Raw genomic sequence first — 20,985 nt, 5'->3', positions numbered from 1 at the left:
CATGATCTTATAGTTAATGAATTCAAGTCCTGCGTTGGGATCTTTAGACAGCCCTGAAGCCCTGAGCCCACTTCAGATGCTCTGTCTCCCTTCCTCTGCCCCTCTAGCGCTCATGCTCTCTCCCAAAAATAAACATTTGAACATATAAAAGTAGTTATCAACACACACCTACTTAGAATCTAAAATAAAAAATAAGCGAAGTATAAAGCTAAAGATGTGGAATAACCAGCTCCTTCAAACTATGGGAGAAGTCCAAAATGATAGAAGGCTGGTGGTATCTAAGACATGCAGTACATGTAACCCTAGCAACTGCACTTTAGAATGCACCCAAAAGAAATGGGTCTATCATAATTACTGGTAATTGTTCTAATCAGGCTCCTGGAGATTTTAACTGGGCAACTTTTGGTTTTCCAGGTTTGTCTCTGGGCTAATTTTACCCAGCACCCAAAGTCAGGCTAGCCAGAATCTCATCCTCAAAATGTTTTCAATGACAACGTGTTTTTTCAATGCTACCAACCCAGTGTTGTATAATGACCCTGGTCTGCTTTCAGCTTGAGTCCTGTTATCCAGAATCACTGTTATCATAGTTGTTAACTCTCTTAGGAATTTTCCAACTGCCTCGACTAGAAATTCCTACTATGAATGCTGCATCTGGAGTTGAATCCAAGCTCTCCCTGATTCACAAGATCCCAAAGCACAGTTCCCCACCCTCTTTTTAAAATTTACAAGCTACTTAACATACTGCAATATTGGTTTCAGAAAAACCATAGTCCCTCTTGAATAGTCTTCTCTCTCTGCCAACAACCACAAGCTAGAAACCAACCAACTCTTCAGTACACAACGGATTCTATAAATCCATGAGAGCTTACAACTACATGAGACACCTGGGTGCCTTGACAGGTAAACTCAGGTCATAATCTCCGGGTTTGTAAATTTGAGCCCCACATTGGGCTATCAGCTTAGCGCCAGCTTCATAACCTGTCTCCATCTCTCTGTCCCTCCCCTGCTCTCTCTACACTAGACATATTTTATCTCACAAGTGCGGAGTTAAAACAATTAAAAGCTCTGCCTTCATTTATATAAATTTTAAGAACTCAATCTCCTATCCAAGGATAGTGCTTATTACCCTCCAGTAATGAGAGAGAAGTTCCAAAGGGACAAAAGGCGGAATCACTTTTAAAAAAAATTTCAAAATATTTATTGTAATGTTAACATGTTAAGCTGGCTTAGTTCTTACATTAAATGATATTGGCTGCCTGCATCAGTATGTGGTGGTAATTGAGACACAACAGAACAAACCTGGGAGTCTGGGAACCCAAGCCATCTCTGCTATCATTCATCTGTTTCAATTTTTTTCTTTTAAAATTAATTTCTACATTTTAAATTTCTACAAATTTAAAATAAATTTCCTTTTTTAAAATTAATTTGTGGAGCTTGAACTCACAACCTTGAGAGTTGCAGGCTCTATAAACTGAGCCAGCCAGGTGGTCCCAAATTTATTCTTCATTCTTACATAAATCAATGTAATAAATGCTCTATATAAGCCTTTTACACTTGTGACTTGTAATAAAAAATCCTGCTTCTACATATTCCAATCTCACACCACCTTTATCGTTTATTCCAATACCTAAAAAGCACAACACTGGCTTCATGAAGAGGAGGCATTTCATGAACAGCTTTGATGGTTAACCAACAAATGATTTCCAATCCTCCAGGCTAACAGTACCATTTCAACATCTCACAATTAAACCACAAATGACAGCAAAAGATGGTGTTCAACTTTTTATTTTAGTAAAATCAGAATAAACACCACATGCAGTGCTAGCATCTAAAACTAATACAATAAGCAATTACTAACTTACAGTGACTTGAGGTTCAATGTCTACATTCAGCAAGTTTAAATCCATTCTTATTTACTGAAAATGTTGCTGGATGAAAAAAAACTGAATGTAAAAGTCACTAATTATGGCAACACACAAAGATAACCACATGTATGAGGTTTGCAAATAGGCCAGACAGTCACTAGGAAAACCAAACCAAACACATAACGAAACAAAACTCACAGAACCTTTGAGAAACATGGACACTTCATTATCAGTGTTTGGAAGTGTTTCTTCAATATTTTAAGACAAGTATATCAAAACCTTGGCATGTTTTAATTTCAAGTTGCCAATTTTGTCTTCAATTTTGTCAGAAAGTTATAGCTAGCTACATCAGCAATGCCGGGTCTGCTTAATTTGACTCAATTGTTTAATAGAACTTAACATTAAAAGCTCACACTACCCCGAAATATATTATTTCACATACGGTGACATTCAACATTCAAGTGCCAGTGTTTTTGTACTGTCTTTTGGTCAAGTTTCTTAAAACTTTCAAAGAATTCACTTTTAGGCTTACAAAAATAAATATTTGTCAAAATGTTCAATAAATATTACACAAACTAGCAGCAAAAAGTATCTAAAATCTGATGTGTGCAAAGTTTTCTTCTCAACTATCATTCCTTGGTCCCCAAAAAAATGTTAGAATCTAGTACTAAACAAGCTGTGTTCAGCAATCTCCAAGAAACAAAGTAAGATTGGAAGTTTAAGGACACGCACACGAGACATATATATAAAATTCTCTGAATGTGCAATAAAATAAGTACTTTGTATAAAGTTATGGGCAAAATGTACAAGAGTCTAAACCTATACTAATTGAAATAGCACCGTAACAAATGACCTCAATACTGTCAAGTGCACCTACTTAATGGTTTTTAGAACAAGGCACAATATACTTGAAAATCTATTGCACTTTTAAGAAAATTTTTGCCTGCTTGTGCCATCACAAAGTTTAGTTTTTAAAGATCACTGTTCTGGCCATAAAATTAGCACAGAAGTCCATGTGGCAGAAGCATTTTTAGTGGTGGACAATAATCTTTGGCCAAATTTATCATAAAGAGACTATAAATACAATGGAAACCTGTGCAACTAAAATAGACTAAAACTGCACTATATAGGAATAACATCTTATGCAGTTTAGTACCTATCCAACCTGTGTGATCTCAAAGATTTCAGTTTGTTGTTCTTCTGATCTACAAAGTCTACAACTGTAAGCCATTTTTAACATTTCCAAGCAGCTTAAAGAGAGCAATGCGAATCTGCATTAAAATATGCTGGATAATCCGTCCTGCTCATACATCCTCTTGACCAAAAAACATCAACACTAGCATGCATTAAAAACCAAAATCCAACCAGGTCCATAACAAGACTGGACTTCTATGGTCAGCCATTCTACCATTTCAATTATATTTATGGCAGGCATTAAAATAATCTAATTAGAAGAAATTTCCCTCCAACGCTTTTTTTAATCAAACCTGTTAACTTTTCCTGTAGTACTATGCCCACATTTGTTTAGCTTAAAATTAATAACCTAAATATTAAAAGAGAAATTGCTGTATTTATTTCTATTAACTTTGAATAACGCTTTGAAAAATATATAAACGTATTCATACAAGTCACATCCTGACTGGAATGGCTTATTTTAAAACTACAAGATTCTAAGTGCCTATCCAGGATAGAGTGAGCAAGTCGGAACTTTAAACTTAGTACAGTTTGCCACATTAGAAACTAAATCTGCCTTAAGATGTTTTTCTCCCCAGTCTGCAAGAACCAAAAATTCCTAATGCAGGCTATTGCCTGTTTTTCCCTCATTAATATCTGCAGATGAATTAATGATTCCTGTTAAGTTGGATCACACCTGTGTGCCAAGGTTTGATTTTAGCCCAAGTTCAATAAACTTACTTTTTCAAAACAACTGGTATCTTGAGCATTACTAAGCCAACAGGACATCAAAATAATAAGCTGTCTAAAGTTAAAGTCACAGTACATTAACAAACAAATGATCCTCAGCCACAAAATTATAAATGCAATTTGGGGTGAGAATAAGCAGGAGGGGAGTTTTTCCCAACTACAGCAATTAAATCTTCAAACCAACTTCTGAATAAGGCTGCTAATTGTTCCTTTTCTTCTTGTGACTTCGAAGCTCCCTTGAATTTTCAGGAGAATCACAGCTGGTAATGTACTGCAAGGTCTTGAAGCTATAAGATACAGTCTGGCTAAGTTACATGTGGTTTCCATATTAGCTTGTTTGAAAGGGTGACTTTATTATTGCAAAGCAGATCAGTTGCCCCACCAGTCAACCCCCTGGGAGTTATAATTTCCTCCATATCCATCACTGTTGTAGAAGCTTCCATAGCCACCTATTAAGAAATGTGTGAAAAGAAAAGTTAGGTCAGCCATTTTAAGTTTCTTCCTTCTATCTCTTTGAAGCCTAATTTAAAAAACATTATTGCACTGATTTTGTGTTCTTTGGAAATAAAATTTCTGACAAATTATGCTTTAAGGGTGGGGGGGAAAAAAGCACATGCCTAAAGTAAAGAGGAAAAACTAACATTACCTCCACCATATCCTCTGCTGCTGCTGTGACTACCTCCACCACTTCGGCTGCTGTTTGCACGACTACTACCAAAGCTAGAACTGCTGGATCCACTACTTTGTCGATAGTCTCTGGCACCAAATCCTCCGCTGAATCTAGTATGAAAAGGAAAACATTGTGGGTGGTTTAAGAGTATGCAATTCAATTAAAATGACCATTACTAATTTTTCAGTACCAGATTTTCAACTTGATTACCACTGTGGTCAATTCTTGTAACAGCATTTCCAAAGCCATCAGCAGGTAAGAACTGACATTTAACTCTTTATCACCATTAGTTTCCTTTTTTTTTCTCTGTATTTTTAAAATAGCTTTTAGATATATATTTTTTCAATATTTATTTGAGAGAGACGGCAGAAGAGCATGAACAGAAGGGCAGAGAGACACAGAATCTCAAGCAGGCTTTTGCACTGTCATCACAAGAGTCCAATACAGGGCTTGATATCAACAACCATGAGATCATGACCTGACTGAAATCAAAAGTTGGATGCTTAACTGACTGAGCCACCCAGGTGCCTGTCATCATTTCTAATATCCCTTGCCAAAACTATGTAAGTAGTGGCAGTGTTTTAGTTAACCTGGGATACAACTTCCTGCGCAAAGCAATCTGTACCTCTTCGAGCGTCCACGACTGCTGCCCTTGTAGTGGTGTTCGTAAGCCATGTTTTCTAACCAAGATGGCACTTCTTGTTTAGCTTCAACAAGAAGATCCAACAAATCCTTCGTGATATTTATATTTCTTTCATTAAAGAATGAGGTAGCAAGGCCTATAAGAGTCCAAAAAGTACAGAAAGGTGAGTTTTCCATAAAGTAATCCAGTCTTCTTTCTTTTGTATGTTAAACCATAAATAGAACAAAAAAATGACATTACAATTTGCAATGTAACCAAATTAGAGATTTAAATTTTTTAAAATTGTTTTCAAGTAAGCTTCATGCCCACTGTGGGGCTCAAACTCATGACCTGAGATCAAGAATCACATACTCTACCAACTGAGGCAGCCAAGCATTCCACCACTGGAGATTTTAACAGTAATTTTTAGCTGACATTAGATGTCAGCTTCACCTTAAAAGTAAGTTCTAGTATTTAAGATTTCATAACAAACACTTTACCAAGGTTTCCTACACGTCCTGTACGGCCAATCCGATGCACATATTCCTCAATGTCACTTGGCAAATCAAAATTGATTACGTGTTTCACATTTGAAATGTCTAGTCCTCTCGCTGCCACCTGAAAAATAACTTTTGTTAAAAAAAAAAAAAAGCAACACTCAAACATGTTTAAATAAAAAATATATACACACAGCTGTAGCCACTAGAATAGGGCTTTTTCCTGAGCGGAACTGGTGAAGGGCCTCCTCTCTGTCTCTCTGTGATCGGTCACCATGGATACTGGTACAAGCATATCCTTCATGGTATAAGAAATCCTCCAGAGAATCAGCACCCTTTTTGGTCTCCACAAACACTAAAGTCAGTGAATCCTTTCCTGAAAAATTATATAGAAGGTCTGGTTTACCAACAGCAACTCAGGATCCAATACTTGGATCAACTGATCCAAGTATTAAGTGACTTAGTTGTCTTTGCACACAGTAAATAAACACACAGAAATAATAAGTATAAACTGCTTAGAAAAGTGAACAGAAAAAAGGCTAGGAGCTAAAGAGATGCAAATACCATTATAAGGCTGTTTTTTTAAAACTAGGTTTCATGCCCAGTGTGGAGCCCAATGTAGGGCTTGAACTTACTACTCTGAGACCAAGTCCTGAGGTAAGATCAACAGTTGGATGCTTAACCCACTGAACCATGTCCCTGCCCTTATTTTTAACTTTACCTGTTGCATTTAAGAGGTCAAGAAGAAATGACCGTTTGTCTACTTCTTCCACCCAAACTACTTTCTGTGTGATGTTCTCAGAGGTAGAGCCAACTCTCCCTACAGCCAGAAAGATATATTCATCCAAAAAATCACGAGCAAGCATCTGCAAAAGGGGGAAAAAAAACTTCTTACACTCTACTTAAAAATGTAAAATTATCTTGAAAATACTTACTTGCAAATGCTCTAAAAATTTTTACCAGACAATACCTGTATTTCCTTAGGGAAAGTAGCACTAAACATCATAGTGTGGCGAATACCCTTTGGTGGCATGGTATCTTGTTCAACTATACGACGTATCTGAGGTTCAAATCCCATATCCAGCATCCTATCTGCTTCATCCAATACTAAGTATCTATTATGAAAAGTACTCATTTTAGAATTTGATGAGAACTGACCACTGAACGTAGTAATGTAATATTCATTCTAATATTGGCCTCACAATTTAACACTTGTGAAACCCATACATCCTGTAATATTTAACTCTGTCCCAATGAATCGTACAGGTAAAACTGATTTTCAAAAACTATGTTAAAAGTTTAATCACTAAAATTACGTTTTAATGTTAAAACAGTATTTCTGAAACACTACAAAATGACCATCAGTGTAAAAGAAGTCACATTTCATACATAATACATACTTGCAGAAGTCTAATCCAATCTTTCCTCTTTCCATCATATCCACCAGCCGTCCTGGAGTGGCAACTAACAAATGACATCCACGTTCTAAATCTCGAATCTGCTGACCAATATCAGCACCACCATAAACAACACAAGGACGAACTCTTGACCGGTATGAAAACTATAAACAAATAATTAGATGTTTGTAAAAAAAAAAAATTATTACAATGAATGAAAATTAATAATCATCAGTGCAATGCATACTTACTTTTCTGGCTTCCTCATAGATCTGTACAGCCAATTCTCTTGTTGGGGCTAAAACCAAGGAGATTGGATATTGTTTACGGCGTCCGTATCTTCCATTTTCCTAAGAATGGAGTACAATTTATAAATTAAACTCAAAGACCCTGACTCTTGTTCTTTAAAAAAAAAAACTCATCACAGTAAAATGACCTCTATAACAGTTTAAGGATTACAACCAAAAATAGGTCTTCATGAGAAATATATATTGAAAATCAAAAGAAATTAAAATGAAACGTATTTAGCGTTGCTTAGGAAAGTCTTAACGAATATTTATGAAACTTTTTCTAGGACAACTTATTTCAATAAGGAAATCTTTACCTTCACAGCCTTCAAAGCCTCGCCTGGACCGTCTCTATAAATTTGACTTAAGATGGGCAACAGAAATGCTGCAGTTTTTCCAGACCCTGTCAAAAAAACCCTTGTATTTCAAATACATTTTCAGTGAAAGAAATAAAATTTTATTTTATTCCCAATATTTTGAGAAAATAGATTTATAAAATCAAGCAAAGAATGCCAAATGAATTCTGTAATCCATTTTAAACTATACCAATACTCAATTCTTTACATTTTAAGGTATATGAAAACAATCACCTTGCCTCTCCCATGGCATCAACTTCCACTTCCATATACTATTGGTATGTACAACAGGAGTCCACAAACTTTTTAAGACTTTAACAGTGAAGTCCTTTGTGCACTGGTCTCTACTTTTGCAGAATAAAGCCTTGGTTTTAATTGTGCCAATAAAACTTTGTGTTTTTTTAATTTTTAAGTTTTCTTTAAGTAATTTCTATTCCCAAAGTAATCTCTATGCTCAACATAGGGCTTGAACTCACAATCCTGTGATCAAGAGTTAAAAGTTCCACAAACTCCACTGGCTGTCAAGCTGGCACCCATTAATAAAACTTTTTTTTTTAATGAAAAAATTCTTGAACATTTATTCATCTTTGAGAGACAGAAAATGAGTAGGGCAGTAACAGAGAGAGAGGGAGACACAGAATCCAAAGCAGGTGCCAGGCTCTGAGCTATCAGCACAGAGTGCAATAAGAGGCTAGAACCCAAGAACCACAAGATCATGACCTGAGGCTCAAATGACTGAGCCACCAGGCACACCCCCACCCTGCAATAAAATTTTATTCCTAAAAATAGACACTGGAGGGGCATCATTGATTTCAGTTCAGGTTGTGATCCCAGGGTTGTGGGACTGAGCCCTGTGTTGGACTGCACGCTAAGTGTGGAGCATGCTTGGGATGCTCCTCTCTTCCTCTGTCCCTCTCCCCTGCTTGCATGGTCTCTTAAAAAAAAAAAAAAAAATTAACAAAAAAATTTCAAAAATAAAATAAAAACACATGCCAGATTTAGCCTAACAGTCACATTTAAGTAAAGAAGAGGTAATCCCTAGGTGGCTCAATTGGTTAAGCGTCCTACTGTAGCTCAGGTCACGACCTCATTGTTTTGGAGTTTGTACCATGCGTCCAGCTTGACAATGACAGTAGGGAGCCACTCTGGATCTTCCATTCTCCCTCTTTTCCTGCCCCTCCCCTACTCTTTCTCTCAAAAATAAACATTAAAAAAAAAAGTAGGAGCGCCTGGGTGGCTCAGTCGGTTAAGCGTCCGACTTCAGCTCAGGTCACGATCTCGCGGTCCGCGAGTTCGAGCCCCGCATCAGGCTCTGGGCTGATGGCTCAGAGCCTGGAGCCTGCTTCTGATTCTGTGTCTCCCTCTCTCTCTGCCCCTCCCCCGTTCATGCTGTGTCTCTCTCTGTCTCAAAAATAAATAAACGTTAAAAAAAATTAAAAAAAAAAAAGTAATCCTTAAAGAAGGAAATATATTACAAATGGCAGTGACTGAAGTTTCCTTTTTCTATATAGAAGTTTAACACACACAGAAAAAGTTCTGCCATCTCTTTTATTACTGTAAAATTCTCATACAGAACTAAACTGCCCCCGTCCAATTCCCAAAATACTGGAGAATGAGAGGCACAATTCCCTTTTCCCCACCTATGTTTTTATGGGTCCCAGGCTCTTGATAAGACCTCCCCAACTAATCTTTATCTAACTCCAAATCAGGCTGAACTCAGACCCTCCCTGTACTAAGTACTAGTTTTAGAGCAAGGCTAATTGAGATACTAGCTTCATGGAGTCAGTTTACCTGTCTGGGCACAAGCCATCAAGTCTCTTTTTTCTTTGATGATTGGAATGGCATGTTTCTGCACTGGAGTTGGACGAGTATAACGAGTAAGCTCAATGTTTCCCATGATGATTTCTCCCATCTCAACATCGCTGAACTGCCAAAGAAGAAGCAAGTCAAACACGCCATTATCTGTTGCAAATTGTTTGTACTAATAAGACAACAAAAAACAAGTTTTATTTATTGCTGCTTTTGGTTGTGTTTACATATTTGCTATAATCTTAAGTTAAAAGTGCTATGGTGGTTTTTAAGACTATATACTTTTGGTTGCACACACATACTAGTTCTTAAGAAAATAAACTATTTAAAGAAAAGGAAAATAAACTACTTTAGGGTTAATATTATTTTCACACATTTTGTATTTCAGCATAGTTCATTATGATGACGTAAAATCCGAGTCTCTTCAGGGTGCCTGAGTGGCTAAGCATCCAACTCTTGATTTTGGGTCAGGCCATGATCTCATGGTTTGTGGGATTGAGCTCCATCCATGTCAGGCCACTTAAGATTATCTCCCTTTACCTCTCTCCCCCAGTCTCTCTCTCTCTCTCAAGTAAATAAATAAAAAAATCTCAGCCTCTCCTTTTTTATACCCTAATGAAAAGTTAAAAAAATTTTAAATGTTTATTTTTGAGAGAGACAGAGCACAGTCGAGGAGGGCAGAGAAGAGGAAAACACGATCTGAGGCAGGCCCCAGGCTCTGAGCTGTCAGCACAGAGCCCAACGTGGGGCTTGAACTCAAAAACCGTGAAATCATGACTTGAGCCGAAGTCAAGGCTTAACTGACTGAGCCACCCAGGCACCCCAAACTAATGACATTTTTAAATGGTAACAAAGAACTGTTAAAATGCCAAAAAAACAACTTACACTTTCAATATGTGGAGGACAGTTATTGCCAGTTGCCTCTACTGGAATATCATCATATTTCTCAAAGTTAATTCCAGTATTTCCTCCAGAAAAGAGTTCCCTGTAATCAAATGATCATTACATAGGTTATACTAGATTGTAAGTTTCTTATCAGTCACCATATGCTTCAAAAACTTACTGCTCTAGTCGTTCACTTGGTGGAAGTGGTTTTGACCAATCATCTTCATCTGATCTGTCACACCAACGACTGTGTCCACCGCGTTCAAATTTGCCAAAGCCAGTCCTATCACGACTGCCAATACCATCATAGTCACTCCGTCCACGATCATCAAACCTGAACAGCACAAGCAAATGATCCAAATATGTTACTTAACCAATACCATAATACCTCTCTAGATATGTACCATGTATTAATTGAATTGTTTGGTCACAAGTACCTTTCAAAGATGTCAAAAATTCAACACTGGCAATGTCATGTATGAAATAAGGCCCCCTAATTAATTGTTACGTATAAGTTACATATCTTCAATTTAAAAAAACCCACATCCACTTTTACCTTATGTAAAATTATATACAGCTTCAATCAACGTCTCATATGCTAAGCATTAAGTTTTACAGAACTTACATCCAGAATACACTTAACACGTTCACTTTAAACGTGATAATCTAAATACATTCACGGACAGGAAAGATAACATCAGTCATCCTAGTTATATGTGGATATAAAATAAAATCCACTAACGTGACACGCTTTTAGAGTTTTACTCTTAGTACTGAAAAACAATACGGGACTGACCACACACACACGAAGCTCTTATGATCAATTCATCATACTTGTGAGGTCGTAAACTGTGTTTAAACTGCAGGGATACTACAAAATAATTTAGTAAAAACACAGATCATGTCAAATAGCATATTCTTATTGCATATAATCTGACTCTTCCCTCCTCTTCCCTTATACTATGGGGGTGGAAGGTGGGAATCAAGCTTATTGCATGTAATTTAACAGATTAAATTTAGGGAAAAAACCTTGCATAGCTGACAATAAACCAACATTTTGATTAAAATTAACAAAAAGATGGTTTGTGGTTAGGGAAAACACTGTGATTAAAGGTCAATAAAAGGGCAAAGAATGAGAATATACCAAACTAAGAGTTGATTCCTAAAATTGTTACTTTCAATAATTTACCTTCCCCTTGGTCCATTTCCCCGATCACTGAAGTAACCGGGCTTTCCTCTTGAATCTCGGGATCCAAAACTGCTGTAGGCATCCTTATCTTTACTACAACTCCACCCTGGACTCTCTTTATCACAGAATCCTTCAAAAAAAAAAGTTAAGGAAAAAAAAAAAAAGCTGACAACACTCTTACATGAGTAAGATTATTTGAAAAAATAAGCTCTTCACATACACAGCTTCTCTTTTATTTTATCCTTCTGGAATCAAACATCAATAGAAATACTTTTATCAAAATATAAGATTTAAAATAACTGGTTTCATCAGCAAATAGAATTTTTACTATCTTTAATTCTCTTTTCCACCAGAAATTATCGTGTAAAGCAAAGCCACTTCATGTTCTCAGTAAGGACAGTAAACTTAATGTATATCACATCTAACATAATTTACATGAAATACAAGTATACAATTATATAGCCACTATCAGAGTAACAATTTATATTCCATTCTTTCAGTGTCTTTCCTATACACCAAAAAGAATGAAACAGCAGCCTATTCCAATAAAATTATTGGAATATAAGGCTGTGGCAAAATACCTTTTTAAAAGTGTAACTGCTTTCAGAGGGATCCCAAGTGCCTCCCCACAATTTTTAACCTCAAAGGCAGTACCCAAGGAAACTAAGTCAGTAAGCTTTTTAGTTACGCTGCATCTCTAAAAATGAATCTCACAAAGCTCTGCGTTGATAAAACTTAAGGTATATACCATATAATGTATATGATACACATTCTGAAATGTCTAACCTAATAAAAGGTTATCTCAGGTAGTCAGAGAAAAGCTTAAATTAAGAAATACACTATATAATTACCAGTAACAATAAATATGTCAGATGCATGAGGACAACTTGGTTGGTAGCCAACAGATATAAATATAGCAAGTCAGTGAGTATCTTCAATACATAAAAAAGCAATCTGGTTTGGGGTGCCTGGGAGGCTCGGTGGGCTGAGTGTCCAACTTCGGGTCAGGTCGTGATCTCACAGTCTGTGAGTTCAAGCCCCACATCAGGCTCTGTGCTGACAGCTCAGAGCCTGGAGCCTGCTTCAGATTCTGTGTCTCCCTCTCTCTCTGCCCTTCCCCTGTTCATGCTCTGTCTCTGTCTCAAAAATAAATAAAAAACATTAAAAAAAAAAAAGGCAATCTGGCTTAGTGTAACACCATTTAAGACAGATTCAGTAAATAGAGGGGCGCCTAAGTGACTCAGCCAGTTAAGGTGGGCTTCTTGGTTTCGGCTCAGGTCATTATCTCATGGTTTCATGAGTTTGAGCCCCATGTTGGGCTCCATGCTGACAGCGTGGAGCCTCCTTGAGATTATGTCTGTCTCTCTCTCTCTCTCTCTCTCTCTCTGCCCGTTCCCCACTTGCACTACCTTAGTCTCTCTCAAAATAAATAAACTTAAAAACAAAGAATTCAATTTACCGAAATAGCATGGACTTTCACACCGAGGTATTGCCAAAGCTTTGTTTCAGTGCTAACAATAGAAATTTACTTATACTATTGGGAAAACCTAAGTCCAACAGTAAGAGTTTTCAGTTCAGGAAGAGCTAAGTATACCAGGGAAAAAAGAAACTATCATCCTTGCCTAATTTCTACATGGACATACCTCTAAGGCAAGTTACAGACTCATCAAATGGTGACAAGAGTAAGCCCACTGGAGTTGAGAACTCAGCTAGATTCAGACATTTTCTTTCATGTTTTGAAGCTCCCTAAGTAATGACATTACTTTCACTCTGCTTTATAGTTAACTCCTAAGCCAGTTGACCATGGCCTTTATTAGCAAGAAAAAGATGTTTTAAGGTCTCTTCCATTTCTTGCCATGTTGTCACTCTCTTTGAAGCATTTAATATACACTGGACGCAATTCTAGACACATACATTGAGAAATGAATACACATTATGAAATAATTTCTGCAATTTGGAAAGAAAAATCCTATTATTAGCTGTAAGTGACCCTGTGGTATTATATATACAATTTTATAAACTACAGACGATGTATAAAAGCACCCACCAAATCCTTAAGCCAGTTTATTTTCCCCCTCCCCAAATACCTGCCCCATTTACCCACCATCTTTCCTTTCGACTTTTCCTGACCTTTTCTCTCTTGATAATTTCAGATCATTCATGATAGTGAACATATAACACTCAATATTATCATCCTAACACTATCCCTCTATGTGAAAAAACTCAGTGCTAAGAGTTATCAGGTGTTTTCAAAACATTTCAGACAAAGCCTTTCAAATGAAGCAGTTGAGGCAAAAAACAAAAACAAAACACAAAAAAACAACAAATCAGACAACACTCCATCCTACTGACTGTGCCATAATTGCAATTCTTCAATTGTTATACTGTTCAATAGCTCATTTTCAGTGTGGTAACATTTCATGGAGGACTTTATTGTCCTGCAGTTAGTTTTACAAAAAGGGCACATTCTCCTTTCAAACTGAAATTGTTTTCAACGTTAAAAACAGAGCAATAAAAAGTACTGAAACTTTTGGCTCAAAGTAGGTCAGAAGAAATGAAACATCCATTACTAAACAGCAGCTGAATGTTTACAAAGCTAACTGTCTGAAAACAGAAGCTTAAGGGCAAAAATGTGTATAATATACTCCTTAAAGTTACACCTCATGTTTCCCTAGGCTTTGACTAACTTATCTAATGTAAACACAGAAAAGATGGATATAAAGTTGCACAATCACCCACCTTTGGAGGCTTCTCTGTTCCTTAAGTGAGGAGGTATATAGCGTCCTTCTGCAAGAGAAAACTAAAATCATATCCTCAAAGACACAACTTTTTGCAAAAATATCTATTAAAACACAGGTCATGGTCAGTTAAGCACTTAACTCTTGATTTTGGCTCAGGTCATAATTTCACAGTTCATTATGTCTGAGCCATCCAGCAAGCGGGCTCTGTGCTGATGGTTTGGAGCCTGCCTGAATCTCCTTCCTGTCTCTCTACCCCTTCCGTATTCTTATGGGTGCTTGTGTGCGCTTTCAAAAATAAATACACTTGGGGGAGGGGGTGGGGAGGGGGAGGGGTAGTAGGGGGGAAAGAAGAAAATAAATACTGGTACCAGAATTAATTATGTTTAAATGTTTATTTATTTTTGAGAGAGAGAGAGAGAGAGAGAGAGAGAGAGAGAGCGCGCGCGCATAAGGGAGGGGCAGAGAGAGGAGACAGAATCTGAAGCAGGCTCCAGGCTCTGAGCTGTCAGCAGAGCCTGATGCAGAGCTTGAACTCATGGACTGTGAGATCATGACCCGAGCCAAAGTCGGACGCTTAACTGACCAAGCCACCCAAGTGCCCCGAAAACAAACTTTTAAAAGTTCTATTCTCCTGGGGTTCCTGGGTGGCTCAGTGAGTAAAGCATCTTTCACTTTTGGTTTTGGTTCAGGTGGTGGTATCATGCTTCCTGGGTTGGACAGCGTCCTTGGAATTTTCTCTCTCCTCTCTGCCCCTAACTGCATGCTCTCTCTCCCTTTCTCTTATAAAAACTTGAAGCAAAACAAAAGTTCTATTCTCTGAGTTATCTTACAACGGGGGGGAGGGGCACCTGGGTGGCTCAGTTGGTTAAGAGTGTAACTTTGGCTCAGGTCATGATTTCACAGTTTGTGAGTTCGAGCCCCGTGTCAGGCTCTGTGCTGACAGCTCAGAGCCTGGAGCCTGCTTCAGATTCTGTATCTCCTTTCTCTGCCCCTCCCAGACTTGTGCTCTGTCTCTCTGAGTCTCTTAAAAATAAATAAATGTAAACAAAAACAAAAACAAAAAAAACACACAACAATGGGGAAATCTAAATAAAAATGGGTAATACCTTACATAACAGTCTTTATCCTAAACCAAAAAGGAAAAGGCAAGGGACAGCAGCATAAATTAGGCAAATTTGGGAACACATTAAGAAAATTTCTCAATACAAATTGGTGGTGCCTGCTGGCTCAGTCAGTGGAGCCATGACTCCTGATCTCAGGGTCTTGTGTTCAAGCCCAACATTGAGCACAGACCTCTCATACACACAAGCCCCTATTTCAGAAAGTTTTATTAATTACAGCTCTTAACAAGGGTAACAGTTACTGTAACAAAAATGACAAGGAAAAAAAGAATATGCAGTAAATTATCCAAAAAGGGCTGTTTCTTTTCTGTAAAAGGAAAACCATACTATATAAACAGTTGAAAGCTAAAGAATTCCAAGAAGGAACGGATACTTTTAACCTTGAGCTTCCTAAATTAAGTCAACAGCCTAGATTGTGATTAAGAAATAAAATGGGGCGCCTGGGTGGCTCAGTCGGTTGAGTGTCCGACTTCGGCTCAGGTCATTATCTTGGGAGTTCGAGCCCCACGTCGGGCTCTGTGCTGACAGCTCAGAACCTTGAAACCTGCTTCAGATTCTGTGTCTCCCTCTCTCTCTGCCCCAATCCACTCACATTGTGTCTCTGTTTCTCTCAAAAATAAATAAATAATTTAAAAAATTAGGAAAAAAAAAAAAAAGCATTTAACCTATAAAGTCTAAGCCACCCAGGGTTATGATCCAAATTTTAACCAATTCTGTAGCCTTTGGATTTAATTAAGTGTCCCAAATTATCAGTATAATGACATCTTAATAATATGTATACAGTAGCAAAGACAACTAAATATGTATTAACCATACATATACATCTGCTGCCAAATAAACTATCAACTTCTATCTAAGATAGTAAACTCTATCTAAAGTCTCAAAAAAACCCCAAAAATTTAAAAATAAAACAAAAGCCCCACAAAATACCATTTTAAAAGAACTCTTTTCAATTTAATATGGCAGACATTTACAATTCTAACTACAACCCAGAAATCAGTAGAGCCTAGTGCTACCCTTAAGTCTGTTTCATTATGCATCATTGGTAGCAATAGCTGTAATATGTAAACGTACAGGTTCCCTTTATTAGTTTAACATAGTTCAGGTCAGTTTCACAAGAGGGATGAGTATCCTCACCTCTTTCATGCCAGAATCCATACTGATCCCAATTTGTTTCCTAAAAATGGGTCTATGACATTGCCTTTAACTCAAAAAGAACGAACCAATCTCTTTTATTATACAGATATGCCAAAACACTTAAATATTTATACAGTGAAAAAGGGAAAATTTCAATTTAAGATTAATAAACACAGTAAGATATTAAGTTCTTAACAGATTCAAGTAAAAAAAGTTGTTTTTTTTTTAAACTTACTGCTCGCTGTCCTTCCTCCTCCATTCTGATTATCAGAATTGTTCAGGTCTAGACCAGCAAACTAGAAGAGATATATTAACACGTTACATGCTGACACACTACAATAAGGGGGAGGAAATGAAACACAGACAGCACTGCAAAAGACAAATGAGTTCTAAACTCCAGTCCTATTCTGTAGTATTTACTAGCTAGCTTCCCTGTCTGCTTTTAAGCGTGTAAAAAGTGCGGAAAACAAAAGGCAAGACCCAGATGCCAGCAGTATAATCTGTTGATGGTACAAACATGGGGCAGCTGGGTGGCTTGGTTGGGCACTGGACTTCAGTTCAGCTCATGATCTTGCAGTTTGTGGGTTCTAGCCCCGTACTGGCCTCTGTGCTGACAGCTCAGAGCCTGGAGCCTTCTTCAGATTCTGTGTCTCCCTCTTTCTCTGCCCCCCCCCTCCCCCCCCCCCTCAAAAAACAAAAAAACAAACCAAAAACAAAAACTTCCCAGATGGTTCAAACACATGAATCCCAAACAAGTTTTCCCTGTAACAATTTTCCTAGCAAAATGCTCTTCAATCACCAAACTAAATTGTTACACCAATTTCTCAAAGTCACTGGTTTCCCATTTTATATTATTTTAAATCTAAATATTCCTTAAACAAAATAACACAAAACCAACCACCTAAAAATTAAACCTGAAAAAATGCTAAGACAAGTTTTAAGATTCCTTAATTTATTCCTGAAACGGTGCAAACGGGTTTAATTTTGGATAATTCCTAAGCAGCAGCAGCACCACCACTTAATAGGTGATGAATAATACCGTGTCACTTTGACTCCATCATTTAACGCTGGCTACACTGAAGGCAGTATTTATTTCTACCATTTCAGAGAGGGGACAAATTCAGGGAGGTTGTTGGTTACAAATCTATTAAGTGGTACAACTAATATCCAAGGCTTTTTGAAGAAAATTGTCTTTAATTTCAAATTACTACTTGTCCCCTCACCAATGGGTTTCAATACCATAGAAAAAAAGTTATTTTGCTTTATCATGTTTCATGAAACAATAAACTCAGAACTACTTTCAAATAGGAATTACATGTCAAAATAAAACTTAAAAAACACACAAAAAACGAAGCGAAGGCCAGTGTTGCATATTTGCAAAATACACTGTGCAATATTTAAACACTATACTGAAAATCCAAGATGTCACCAATTACACACACCATCAATTAAGATACTATCACTTTACCAGGCCTAATTTGCTTATTACTACTAAATGCTAACCGAGAGAACGGTTTTATCAAAAGTTTAAAGGGAATCCAGCCACAAAGAAAAGGTTACAAATACAATTTTGTTTTTGCTATCGGATTTTCAATTTCAACGCACTTTTTAACATTATCCAGGCTCACAGCAAATTGCAGTCCTTTACACAAGTGTAACGTTAGGAACAAACCATCAAATCTCTCCAATATATTGAGAAACAACACGAAAATTTGGAATCCATTATTGTCAGTGGGGTTTGTTTCAGAATTTAGCAGGACTTCCCCAAGTATTTTTTTTGGTGAACGGTTTATGCCCTAATTCAACAACGTAAAACGTGCAAGACAAAAGACGAGGCAAGCTGTTCACATGAGTCCCCACGACTCACTGGTGATTTTCTCTGGATGAATACCGCTATAATGAAACGGATATTCCTGCCATGGAAAACGAACCTATTACCTCTCACAGATCACGTATCCTTTTCCGCATTCCTAAACTCTCAAAGACAGGGCCTGGTTTTGCCCTAGCTCAATGTCTTTCTCCTCACGCGTATCGAAGTTAGTAACAATAAGCTCCTCTGCCCTACCAAACCACTTTTCGAGTTTTTTTTCCAGTCTGCACTCCAACGTCCTATTCCTAACCTATGGACATATAAAACAAAAACAAAAAATCCACTACCAATGGCTAAATGGCCATCAGTGACTTTCTGTATTAACTGAAAGAAATATGGCAGTTCCAGACCACTAACCTGCGAAAGGGCTACCCGGCGTCTAACTTCCATTATTTCCGGACACCGGTCAAGGGAAACACGTGGCGGCCATTCCTCCCTTCCTTCCCCACTCTCCCTTTCCGGCTTTTCTGCGTCACAAAACTTTCCAGTCCGGAAACACCACCCCGCCATCCTTAGTACTCGGCTCAGATACGCTGCCAATATGGGCCCGCAAAGTAACAAGACAGCCATTTCGTAAAGAGTTTTATAAAGCCAGTTGCCCGTTCAGGTCTTGCAGGCCTGCACCTTCTCTTAGTAGGGTGCACGCTGTACAGCCACGCAGCATGAACAAAGGAGACCGCCGCCATTACCCTGAAAGAAGGTCCATGCCTTCCCCCTGCTCCGTCCCCATTCCCTGGCTACAACCAACTCTTCCCTTACATACCAACGGCATCTCTGGGCCAGAAAAGGTCAACCAGTGAAAACCAAAGCCGTATGACCAAAAAACGTCCCCATTTGCGGACCTCTGTCCGGTTACTACTGACTGTGTACTCGCACATGCGCGTCTCTGCGACAGCGCGAACACACAATAGCCGCCATTGTGCGCCCGCCGAGTTACAATCCCTTAAGTCGAACGCGGGCCAAGTAACAGCTACTATCGACATTAATGTTACACCCTCATCTTCTTCGCTATGGCCAATGGTTTAAGACAGTTGCTTTCCCTCTCCGTTCACAGTTCCCCCACCAAAAACCACGGGGACAGAAGGGAAACGAAAGGCGGCTAGTTACTACTGCGCCACAAGTAACGTTAAACTAGGAAAGAAGTCCACGGAGACAGCACGGGAAGGCTTATTTCGACTTACCTGCTGGTCCAGCCCGAGCGCATTTTCCACCACCACATGACTCATGCCTGAAAGGAAAGGAGAACTCGGAGTTTCCCAACTGCAAGTCTACAGTCGCGGGACAGGAACAGTCTCACAAGAGAACTAAAAGCCCTTTGAAGCACAAGGTTTGACCACAGCCGTAATATAGCCACGACTGTACGTCAGCACGTAAGTCGTACGACTTCCTCCTCTGTCCCCCCGTCCCCGCCCCGCCCCGCCCCCAGCAACCTATTATCAGTACCGTTAGTTCTGCTTCGCTAAATCGCGTTCGTTTAGTCATAACATCGCGGTATCTTCTAGTCGGACTGATAGCTAAAACGCTTTCATAGTTCGCGAAAGCTTTTTTCCTCCACCTTCCCCCAAAGTCTTGGAATTTTTGGAAGGTAGCGAGAACTCGCCCTCTCCCGCTTTTCAAAAGTTGGGAGATCTTAAACATAGCTCCAGTGTATATCCCTTACGTCACCCTCCCGCCTCCTCACCCTCCTAGTTTCCCTCCGTTTTTCTCTAGCGCTTTCCCTTTCCCTTCCCTTTCAGTTACTGGGATCGTAAAATCTGTGTTCCCCACCAGCTTTTGGGAGATTCATCAAAGCCGGAATTAGTTTAAAAGAAGCCTGAAGCCGAGATGATCGAGGGCACCATTTTGTAGAATGGTCAACGATGGGTTGAGTAGAATCTTCTGGCTGGAGGAACGGAAGGAGAGAAGGTGGCCAGACGGGATCTGCAAAAGGTGGACCGGTCGCGGTCAGCGGAGGGGAAACCGCAGCACGTGCGGGCAGCCGGATTCCTCCCGGCGTGAGCTTAGGCTGCGGGGGCTTGGCCAGGAACTCAAGGTCCCTCCAGTTTCCTAGCAGCGAGTTTACGCTTCTGGGTCATGCAGCTTCTGCGTCACGTAGTGAGGAAACAATGAAACAATTACACCCTCAGTGACGCTGTTGGAAAGCACTTTTGGGGAGACCTTGCTTCCCAACCCTCTTCCTCCCGCCCCGTCACTCACATCCCGTTGAGCTTTTCCTCCTTTCCCCAGAGAAATTATAGCCATTTGTGCCGTACTGTTTACCCAATGAAATGGGGCTCTGGAAATTGTGTACTCTCCTAAGGTCCAAAAGCCTTCGGGACTGTTTCTCGCTTCACGGAATCAACCTGATAAAGGAACTGTGAAGTTTGTCTTGAGTTACGTTCAAAGTGACCCTCGGGCCATACTGGGGTGGGAGGGGAGGGGGTGGTAGGATGGGAAGGACATGAGCTAGTTGCTGTGTGAAGAATTGCTTCCTGTGGCTGTCCTCTAGATCACTTAGTCCGGATTCAGTATTATAGGCCTCTGAAATGAAAAAACGTGTATCCTGGTTCGCGTGCACCCTTCCGTGCCTTTTAGCGAAAAAGACCTATGAAAAGGTTTTGCCCCATCTTCGTAGGT

The 20,985-nt window shown here is 38.9% G+C and overlaps 1 protein-coding gene and 1 long non-coding RNA gene across 2 annotated transcripts; one reads left to right on the top strand and one right to left on the bottom strand.

Moving 5' to 3' along the window:
- Window positions 1–1,769: 1,769 nt before the first annotated feature.
- On the bottom strand, window positions 1,770–20,403 carry LOC128773886 (ATP-dependent RNA helicase DDX3X-like). Its single transcript, XM_053891927.1, has 18 exons — window positions 20,137–20,403; window positions 19,551–19,597; window positions 16,735–16,795; window positions 14,240–14,287; window positions 11,501–11,630; window positions 10,490–10,645; window positions 10,312–10,411; window positions 9,409–9,544; window positions 7,579–7,664; window positions 7,226–7,324; window positions 6,978–7,138; window positions 6,548–6,692; window positions 6,299–6,443; window positions 5,772–5,953; window positions 5,581–5,698; window positions 5,084–5,237; window positions 4,435–4,568; window positions 1,770–4,237 (listed from the first exon to the last, which is right to left on the bottom strand). The coding sequence occupies exons 1-18, from the start codon at window positions 20,153–20,155 to the stop codon at window positions 4,158–4,160; spliced, it is 2,001 nt and encodes a 666-aa protein (XP_053747902.1). The 5' UTR covers window positions 20,156–20,403; the 3' UTR covers window positions 1,770–4,157.
- LOC128773887 (uncharacterized) lies at window positions 4,564–7,426 on the top strand. The gene is made up of 2 exons (XR_008418369.1): window positions 4,564–4,713; window positions 6,170–7,426. It is a non-coding gene; the product is annotated as an uncharacterized LOC128773887 (long non-coding RNA).
- Window positions 20,404–20,985: the final 582 nt, after the last annotated feature.

This window comes from Panthera pardus, unplaced genomic scaffold (genome assembly GCF_024362965.1).
Source record: "Panthera pardus isolate Hobbes unplaced genomic scaffold, ASM2436296v1 HiC_scaffold_27, whole genome shotgun sequence".
Taxonomy (NCBI): Eukaryota; Metazoa; Chordata; class Mammalia; order Carnivora; family Felidae; genus Panthera; species Panthera pardus.
Note: the sequence above shows the minus strand (reverse complement) of the source record. Positions and strands in the feature narration are given on the sequence as shown.